We start from the raw sequence: 10365 nt of genomic DNA on the forward strand, positions 1-10365 counted from the left end.
CAGAGCAATGCAAACAATGATGATTTATTCTGATAGGTATGCCATTTAAGTGTGTTACGTATTGTTTTACTCATCGCATGTATTTACCAGAAAATATATACTCCGGCCTAAAGATCATGCGGTTGCATTCCAAGCCCATATTCATTTTCAGCAATCAAATGGTGGCTTATTTGACTTGGTCGGTGTACTTACCTCATGTTCCAGGAGACATACCGGAATTATGATCCGTAATCTGGAAGGACAGCTTTATCTCAAAGTGTAGCTTGCCTCATGTAGTATGTGCCACATGCGGTCGAAGCATGGAAATGTTCGGGTATAAGCATCACATTTTGGTCTGTGTTATTGTTATTGAAGTTATCTTATTGTATTATGTATTAGTGAAGAAACAATTATGCCTTTAGTGAAACTTTAAGCTTCCAACCTTTTGGGGCTTTTCACAAAAAAATATATGAGTGACATGGCGGGATTTAGGATTCCCAACCAATAGTATGTTTGTCCTCTTGTGGATGGATTTCACCTTCCACACCAGCACTTATTCTAATATTTGCCTTGCGTTGCCATGCTTCTGCTCACTTTGTGCACTGTCCAAGCATCCATAAGATTAAAATGTCGGGTAGCACCGCAAGACGTGGCACCAGGATTTTGTTCAAAGTTATGGACATGCACCTCCGTAAGGATAATGTTATCCTTTACGACAAGTTAATGTTCGTGTCACAGTGGTTGAAAGTGCGATACATTTATTTCTGCTTGGATAAATGTGACCTCCTTTGCAACCTTACGCTGTTGAGCCCTCGCTAAATGTTGCCTGTGAATCATCTGCACAGACACGCCAATTACCAAGTAGTTAGTTTATGCTCGTTAACATTGCACCACCTCATCCCACAGCCGATAATACTTGTCTTGGGTGCGACACTGGTAGATTTGGCAGGCTGTGGCCGCTTATAGAAGTTAGTCTATGCTAGTTAAATTTGCACCCCTCATCCCACAGCCGATAATACTTGTCTTGGGTACGACGCTGGTACATTTGGCAGGCTGTGGCCGCTTATAGAAGTTAGTCTATGCTAGTTAACTTTGCACCACCTCAGCCCACAGCCGATAATACTTGTCTTGGGTGCGACACTGGTAGATTTGGCAGGCTACGGCCGCTTATAGTAGATAGTCTGTGCTAGCTAACTTTGCACCACCTCATCCCACAGCCGGCCCTACTTGTATTGGGCAGTAACGACAAGCCCAAATCCAAAGGTCAGGCAGCTCGCCCGACCCTCTACCCTTCACCAAGCGCCACCTATGTCGACATACTGGCTTCGTTCGTCGTTTTCCCGTCAGGTGGCACTAAAAGCGCTTGCGTTCAAGGGCTTATTCCGTCGGCCTGTGTTCTTTTTTTGCCGGCCATCATCATTGGCCGATACAGCATGAACTCGACAAATAATTTTTATCACGCATTGACGTTAACCTGTAGGCGCTTATTGAACTGACATTTCCTTTCTGGCCGTTATTATTTCCTTTGGTACTTCGGGTGGCTTGCCGTCTCTTCGGGATAGCCTAGCCAGCGGCAGCTCGTGCTGATGGGAAGGAGGCCAGGTGTCAGCGACATCACAGCGTTTATATGACTGTCCAATCGAAGCCGTGGCTGCCCTGGAGGTTTGGAGAGTGCCCGCTTGGCTCGACATGTTGCATAACGCTCTCATATCGAGGCCACATCAATTCTGGGAAGAGCTGAGTTTGTTCGTTTTTTACGCCGGCCCCAGGCGGTGCAGCCAGCACTTAAGTCTGTACTGGCGCGGAGCCAGAGAAAAGATTGGCTACCGACAGCTGGATGGAGTGGATATGCACCTCTCTGGTGCTTCTTTATCCCGTTTCCGTTCTGGAAAACCTTTTCTTCAGACTGTATTTAACACTGACCCGACTAACCGACATTTTTTCAGACTGTCTATTTTCTACACGAAGCCCTGGCCCACTAAGCCTTAAATCAACTCCTACAACGAGACAGTCGCAAATTCGTAGCTTGAAAAGCCTGTTCACCGTTGCCGCTTGCGTTGCAAAGACAGCTAAACGTGTCAAACTGCTTATGTTGGTGACGGCATTCTGGTATCATCAGACAGGCATTCATGTGCAGTACTTCACAGGGACGAACGGGTAAGCCACTGAAAATCTAGCGGCCAAAACCGAAAAAGGAAAGCTACCTGCATGACGACAGCGGCTACTATGACGTCAAAGACGAACTGATTCGTTGTCAGCGCAGTTATGGTTCCAAGTTAAACGCATTGTTTTCAGCGTCTTTTTATTAGTTTCCTGGTGGTTGATGATTCGGATTCCTATCGGCCCAGCACTAGAGTTTCTCATCAGAGGCAGCACCATGGCACCTGGCCGACGCTGATTACACTGCGACCAGAGTCGGGGTTCGCCCTCAGGGCTTCTCGCCGGCCGCCAGGCGGCGCTCGATGTCATCGATGACGGGCAGCAGGTCTGCCACGGCGTCAATGACGTAATGGCAGCCGCAGTCGGTCATGATTTCATAGCCTCGCGCCATCCTCCGCTTCAGCTCCGGCTGCGGCATCACAGCCAGCTGTGGCGCCGACGCGCCCACGTAGTTACCCTGGGGCGGAGCGGAGTAGAGAGGGCGCGTCAAGGGACGCCACCAACCGCGTCACAAGGCAGCCGACCCACGAACCTTTCATAGAGCAAAGCTGCTATGAACTGCTGGCTCGAGACACGATCCGCCAGAAGGCAATGTTTCGGAGTAAATTTCCTGGTGGCATGGTGTTTAGGAGCATGCCACTCCCGACGCCTGCACGTTCAACTTATTTGTCTACGCTTGCACGAATAAACATTAAGGTGGGTAGTACTGTTAACGACAAGTTACGTGTGGCATTGCAGTGTTTTAATTAAAGGTATATATGTACTCACCTTGCAGCACTGCCAATATATTATGCATTATATACACGGACAAGATACACGCTTGGCTCTCACTCGGCAATGTCATGTCTTACATCATTTCCCGGTATGCAAACGCCCATTCATTCAACGAGAGGGCATCGCCTCTTCAAGGACGCAGCAATCGAAGGGATAGTGGGGGCAGCTTGTCCCTCCCCCAGCAAGAAAACTGGAGCTGGTGGTCGCCAACTTGGAGATCTTGTAGAGGGCCCGGTCAAGCATGTGGAGGGCCGATTCTGAACTGTGAAGGGTTTGTGTAAGCCCGTAGAAGTCCATTCTGATCTGTCGAGGGCTAAATCTGCCCTTTTTCGGATCCATCCTGACCATCTATTCTGAGGGCATTCCTGGGCCTGTAGAGGGCCTATTCTGACGTGTAAAAGGCTCATTATTGACTATGAAGGGCCCGCTCTAGCTTGTAGAGGGGCTCATTCAGGCATGTAGATGGCCCGTATTGGTGTGTGAAGAGCCCATTCTGGCCTAACGAGGCCCTATTATGACCTGTAGAAGCCCCATTCTGACCTGTAGTGGGCCCATCCTAAACTGTAAAGTACTGTATTGTAACTGTAAAGGGTCCATTACTGACTGCCGCGGGCCTAGTTTGTCCTGCAGAAGGCCCACTCTGATCCTCATGCGACCCATTCTGAGCTGTATAGGGCCAACTTTCTGATCTTAGGGGACCCATGTTGACATTTTTGAGTTTGTTTCCCCGAACTTGAACATAGTCTCCGCACCTCTCCACATCTCACATCAGCTTAAAAACGCGTGTTCACGTACCGGTGGCATGTGGCTGTTGCTGCAAGCACGGGTACTAAGCATGAGTGGTTCTGCTACCCCTAACTTATGTCTTCTTTTGTAGGGCAGCTGGATGGAATTCGAGGAAATATCCAATGAATGGCATGTAACTCTGCGAGGTTTTATCCATTTAGTCTGCTTGCACCGGAGCCTTGACTCCCGCGTGCAACGCATGCCATCTCTTACAAAACTGCACTTCGTCTGCTGCTCGCGAGATGTCTCTGCTCACGGTTTTGACGACGCCGACGGTCCAGCAGCCGGCGGCCAGGCCCTCGCGGATGCCGTCGACTGTGTCGTCCACCTTGACGACGGCCTCGATGGCGCTGACGTTGAGCCGGATGGCGTTGAGCCAGACCATGTGCGGCAGAGGGCGTGCGGCCGGCACCTCGTCCGACGTCACGGTCACGTCCGGGGTGTAGCCCAACCGGCTGGCGATGGGCTGGCGGCACGGAGACGGCGTCTGAATGTCACGGTCACGTTTGGGGTGTAGCCCAACCGGCTGGCGATGGGCTGGCGGCACGGAGACGGCGTCTGAACGTCACGGTCTCGTCCGGGGTGTAGCCCAGCCGGCTGGCGATGGGCTGGCGGCACGGAGACAGCGTCTGAACGTCACGGTCTCGTCCGGGGTGTAGCCAACCGGCTGGCGATGGGCTGGCGGCACGGAGATATGTTGAAAATGTTTCTGTAATTCTGGGAAACTGTGCATGTGCCTGAAGACATCACATTAAGTTCCACACTCATTTTGTACCCCATAGTTTTCAGATTCTTACGTTATTGCGACTCCTTGATATGTTAGGCCGGTTTGAAAATACTGGCAAGTTTTTCACGAGATATCATCTGGATCGGGCAAAAATGACCTGCATTTCATGGTAGCTCCCATGTGTGAGCGCACTGGATTTAAGGTGGAAGGGTTTTAAAAGGTTGGACAATGGCATATAAACGCAACACATCACGAACATTCATGAGCCCCACAAGCATTGCAGTTCTTCGAACTCTCGCCAAAGCTCTGGTTGTTGGGCACCATGGACATTCTCTAAGCCTTACAACATTCGAGGAACTCAGGTTCTGACGTCCCGTCACTCAATAGGTGGTACTGTGGTGAAGACTGCCCGAAACACGGGCGGCGAAACCGAGACGCGCACTGAATAGAAGCATGGAGAGAAACTTGCCGGCGGACGTCAGTGTTCACCAAAACGACTAGAAAGCATTTTCTAAGCGCATTAACTAGGCGACGTTGCTCAAAAAACATGCAAAGCCGCCCAAAAGCCTAGAGACAGTGTATCGAATTCCCAAGGCGATGTCTGGGTGAGGGAGATGGACTGAAATGACCTGCATCTCCCGGCCAAGCCTTCACCTTCGAAGCGACCCTCCAGCAGAGCCAAGAACATCGTCACCTCTAGTAAAGCAGCAGCTCTCGGTCGAACCAAGCTTAGTGATCACTCTGCGATGCACTTTCCATCGGCGACGGTTTCAACCCTCAGTCGGTTTCTTTTAACTGACGGCCAACACGGTCTCAATCAAGCGGCCGCAAAATGTCGCTGTTGGAATAAATCCGATGGGACCTCTCCGAGCTACCCGACCTAGCGGTTCTCTGGGACATCAAGTCGTTGTCCGAAGATAATTGTTACCCGAAAGTTTGGAAATGCTGGCGGACTTGCGATCAATGGGTTCAAAAAGCGCCTCTTGCCACCGATTTCAATGATTGGTAACTAACATAGAGCTCCGAGGACACCGGGGAAGTCCTGCACGGAATCGCACTAGTGATTGACTGCAGGCCCTCGAAGGACACCGGCTCAAGTATTTCGGGCCATGATGGTAGCTGCAGTGTCATTCCCGCCTAAATCATATTGCTGGCAAAAGTGTCTCTGTGAGTGTGCTATGAATCCGTGATCATGTATTTGTGACATTCCGATAGCATTAAATATCAACACCCTAGTCTTGCTTCAATCTCCCCCACCTCGGGCAGCAGCTCCAGCTCACTGCCATCATCAGCCGCAGCTCACCTTCAGTACCAGCCGCAACTCACACTGAGGATCAGCCGTATTTCATCATCAGGACCAGTTACAGCTCACCATCAGCATCACCACCAGCACCAGCCGCATCTCACCACCGGCACCATTCGCAGCTTACCCTCAGCCCCAGTCGCCGCTCACCATCAGCTTGTCGAGGATGGGCCGGACAAAGCCAGTGCTGGAGCCTATCTTGACGCCGCGCTCGCGCAGCGCCGCCACCACCTGCGGCACGCCCGTGATCACGTCCACGTGCTTCGCCAGCGCCTCGATGTTCTTGGGCACGAACTTGGCGTACATGCGGTCGACGTCGTCGTCGTTGGGCGCGCGGCCGAACTTGGCCAGCCAGCGGGAGCGCACGCCGCCCATCTCCAGCATCTTCTCGATGTGCGTCTGCCGGGTGGAGTGTGGACTCAGCTCGCGGTAGACGGAGGCGATGACGCGCGCTGCGGGCCGCAGGCGTCCATGTCGCCCATGCCGGCGAGCGGACATGGGGGCAGGTGTTGGGAATGAGTACACGATGCGTTCATGAGTACACCGGTACAATGAGTACACGAGTACACGAAAGTAGGTTCGTGTGCACATCGAATTCGTGAAACACGAAGTCGTCAAGCTCTTCTTGAAGATTGGTACCAGGTGTGACAAGGATGGATCACGGTGAAAGGTGAAGTTGCGTGACGTATGGCGATGATTCACAGTATAAATCACTTTCAAAACTGCCAAAATAAGTAGATGAATGTGATAAACATGGGAAAAGGCTGCAGCCGGCTGAACCAAGTATGCTCTCACCCGTTTGTGCATGCCCATGGGCCCCCTGGCCTCTTCGTCGGAGACCTCCACTCCCTCCTCCTCGAAGATGGAGCGGAACGTGAGGGCTGGCGCCATTACACCCGTGTCCACCACCGTGCCTGCAAGACCAGACGGCAAGAGTGTTGATCACCGCCATCCAGCACCTTGCACAGTACGGCCATTAGGATCATAAACCTGGAACGTCTTTCTAGGTGAGTCTACAAGTTACAATATGTGAGATGACGAAGGTGTCGAGCTGGTGCTCAATTATAAGAGGGGGTTGTTAACTTGTTCCTTTCGAAAAAGATGACGGGAAGTACTATTTTGAGGTTCTGTGTTATTTCCACATAATCCTCCAATGCAGCATGCTGCATCTGGTTTGTTATCAGTCTGAGCCTGGTCATTGTCACACTGGTACTTCCGCACATGGGGAGGGGGCAAATGTAAATTTTTTGGCAAACTTTTGCGAGTTCCAGCTAAGCTCTTGCAAAATTACTTGTGCATAGCGTTAACGTATTGCCTTTTGGTGGAGGCCATAAGCCTATGCCCCCCTCCCCCCCCCCCCCCCAGGCTACATCCCGATTGTCACGCCTCTTAATACGTTAGGCACGGTCATCTCAACTTGCTACCGTAGGTCCTCACCTGCCCAGTCAAAGATGACTGCCTTCACTTTGCCCTGGTAGATCCGCTTCATCCGGTATTCGCAAGCCATCTTTTTGGTCTGCTGGTATGGGAAAAAAATCACGTTAGAGGCCATTGTAGTCCGTCTAGAGGTATCATCAACTAGACATAGTAGTAAATCATCTTTGAGTCAAGTACATTAATTTGTTCACTTGTACCAAATCGTGCAGGGAAATGTGCACATCAGCGAGGATATAATGGGCACGATCCGGGGTGTCTCCTGGTCTAGAGGTTTCGGGATTTCAAACATATTATCTTTCACTGGGTTTGCTAAATCTAAGCTGAGATCTTAAGGTATAGGTCACTTTAAGGCTTCATCCGGTATAGTTAAAGCACACGCATTCGTAAGATTTATTTGCTATGTTTCGGTACCCCATTGTAAACCATTTCAACATTTATTACAATAATCAAAATAACACAGCCATCGCCCCGACTCACTTACTTACTGACTTGAAATTCGCGAAGTAACATCTCTTTGAGTTCGTGGGATGCATTTTAAGATGTGTAAAAGGACATTAATAATGTAAAGGTGAAGGCAGTAAAGGAACGACATTCAGCAGCCCCTGTTAGCGTCTAACCGGCGCGGCCGGCTGTGCTCATGCCTCCGGGCCATGGACCACGTGACCTGACCGAGGTCACGCGTGCGGGCCAGAGTGGTCGGGGACTTCGGGCAGGGTTGGCCGGGTGCGGCCGCGAGTTAGCTGGTTCACGGGAGCTGGATGTGAAGTGAATGAAGTGAGCCAGGATCTACACATATGTGAGACATGTAAGCCGTATGATTATTACTGGATTGTGTTGACTGAAATATGTATGGCAAATGCATCTAACCTGCTCAAGCTGGTGCTCTTCCACCCTTCCATTGGTTTAAACTACTGGGCAATTCGTGGCACTACATGGTGGTGGCACACAAAACGTTTATCAAAAGCTCATACATCTCTGATCGGTGTGCGGTGTCAGGGCTGCCACAAAGGTGCCGTACGGTCTGACTAGGGAGGCACCTCACCGTCAGCCACAGCACTAGCGGTGAGCGCCAGCCACAGCACCAGCCACAGCGCCAGCCACAGCGCCCGCCACAGCGCCAGCAGTGAGCGCCAGCCACAGCGTCACTAGTGGGCGCCAGCGATGAGCGCCAGTCGCAGCGCCAGCGGTGAGCGCCAATCACAGCGTCACTAATGAGCGCCAGTCACAGCGCCAGTCGCAGCGCCAGCAGTGAGCGCCAGTCACAGCGCCAGCAATGAGCGCCGGTCACAGCGTCACTAGTGAGCGCCAGCCATAGCGCCAGCGGTGAGCACCAGTCGCAGCACCAGTGGTGAGCTTTAGCAGCAGCGCCAGCAGTGAATGCCTGTCACAGCGTCACTAGTGAGCGCCAGTCACAGCGTCAGCGATGAGGGCCAGCCACGACGCCAGTGGCGGAGCAGAGAGTCGACGCCCGTTTAGCACACAGCCGCTGGAGGGTGTGCTGGTGTCCGAGCGTGGACCAGATCACTGATAGAGCGCCAGCTGCGGTGTTCTCAACACACCGGTTGTTTTGAACCGGCGACATCGAGTAGGCGTTGGAGGGCTTGAATTCACATGCTGTGGTTGTCGTTTGTCGTGACAATTGTGCTCGAACTAAGGCCGAAAGACTCCTCAATCGTCTGCAAAGTGCTTTCGACCGGGTTCAGTTTGTCAACCTGCATGAAATGGGAGGTCATTGCGTCACTTATATGACATGTTTTGTTTATGCAATGACACGCTGGCTTAACACGCGCCCGGGTGGCCGGCTAGATACCCTTCGCTCGGGTGGGGGTCAATTTCACCCCCCGAGATCTCGGGAACTAAGAAAGCTAGACACGCCCAATTTACAGGGTGTGTTGACCTGTACGTGAACTCACTTAGGTCAAGGTTTTAGATTCCTATGTCATAACCTTTGGGTCAAAAAAGGTCAAACAAGGTTAAGTTCCAGGTTGGTCTCCAAAGTGCCCCCAGAATCTAGATAACCGTTTCTAAGCAAAAGGTCTCATGCTCATTCAAGGCCGGTGACCATGTTTGACTTTTTAAGGCCATGGTGACCAAAATCATACAAAATTGTTTTGAGTTTTGCATTTCACCAAGCGACAAAGATTACGCTAGGCAGTACGTTCCTAAAACAAAATGTTGACCTCGGTCATTTTAGGTCAATAACATATTCTGACCTCTGAGAAGTCCATGACAGATGTATAATGCAGTTCCTGCTATCAATAAATTCGAAATGAGCACCAGAAACTATCACATACAGCAAGCCCTAGAGTAACAAAACAGGCTGGTTTTGACCTTGGTGTGACCTTCATAACTGACCTTAGGCCAATTTGATTTGCTCATTTAACTGTTGTGTTGCCTAAGAAAGCATCTCAGAGAGGTATGGATTCGTCCAACACCCCGCTGTTGGACCAGATTAAAGGATTCCCTAGAAATTGCCTTCGCTGAAACCATGGCCTGTATTTGACCTGTCATAGGTCAGCGACCTTACAAGGCACATCTAATTTTCTATACCAACTGATCCGCTATTCAATTGTCTACAGCTATGCAAAATTTGGCGTGGCTGCGCCGCGCCGTGCGGAAACCACTCTAGAAAACCTTCGGGAGGGGGGATCAGTTTGACTCTCGCCCGAGCGCGTGTTAACGCTTTAAACTGAAATTGATTGATCACACAACACGAGGAATGTTGCCACCACACCCTTATCATGGCCTACTATATGACCTCGCTCCTGAAGTTGATAGCGATTCGATTGCGATGCATATTTTCGGAATACATTCCAAGTTTGTCGTGTTTACGATAACGACACATACAGGGTCGAGACAGACTGGGATTGGCCGATGACTGTTGTGTGTAACGCCCACGGTAGGCGTGCTTGGACTTGGTTTTGGAATGCGTCAACATGCCATTTTGAATAAATTATACTGAATATTTTGTGTGCGCAAGAATTCGATGCTTCCAGCACATATTAATAACGTATTTGCAATGAAATCATTTCCAGTCTACTTATAGAGGCTGTTGCCATCTGAAGATATTGCGGGAAGTATCAGACGTGAGGGACAAACTCGCTTGTAACTGTTGGTATGCTTTTAAGCGCCAAAGAGTGCTCTTGACAGCATAAATTCTCTATTCCTTGCACACGCTCCCCCATACGTCATTTTGGCC

General features: G+C 50.7%; 1 protein-coding gene across 1 annotated transcript; it reads right to left on the reverse strand.

Moving 5' to 3' along the window:
* Positions 1 to 2248: 2248 nt before the first annotated feature.
* Positions 2249 to 7243, reverse strand: LOC119107897 (phosphonoacetaldehyde hydrolase). Its single transcript, XM_037231469.1, has 5 exons — positions 7167 to 7243; positions 6525 to 6643; positions 5880 to 6128; positions 3956 to 4165; positions 2249 to 2596 (listed from the first exon to the last, which is right to left on the reverse strand). Exons 1-5 carry the CDS (start codon positions 7234 to 7236, stop codon positions 2408 to 2410), a joined length of 837 nt encoding a protein of 278 aa, XP_037087364.1. The 5' UTR covers positions 7237 to 7243; the 3' UTR covers positions 2249 to 2407.
* Positions 7244 to 10365: the final 3122 nt, after the last annotated feature.

This window comes from Pollicipes pollicipes, unplaced genomic scaffold (genome assembly GCF_011947565.3).
Source record: "Pollicipes pollicipes isolate AB1234 unplaced genomic scaffold, Ppol_2.1 Scaffold_6686;HRSCAF=7923_pilon_pilon_pilon, whole genome shotgun sequence".
In the NCBI taxonomy this organism is placed as follows: domain Eukaryota; kingdom Metazoa; phylum Arthropoda; class Thecostraca; order Pollicipedomorpha; family Pollicipedidae; genus Pollicipes; species Pollicipes pollicipes.

Coding starts and splice junctions, on each gene's coding strand:
- LOC119107897 (XM_037231469.1), bottom strand. CDS start 7,236: ATGGCTTGCGAATACCGGATGAAGCGGATCTACCAGGGCAAAGTGAAG. Junction 6,129..6,524: donor CCATGGGCATGCACAAACGG/GTGAGAGCATAC, acceptor TCCACCCGGCAG/ACGCACATCGAGAAGATGCT. Junction 4,166..5,879: donor CCATCCTCGACAAGCTGATG/GTGAGCGGCGAC, acceptor CCGTGCCGCCAG/CCCATCGCCAGCCGGTTGGG.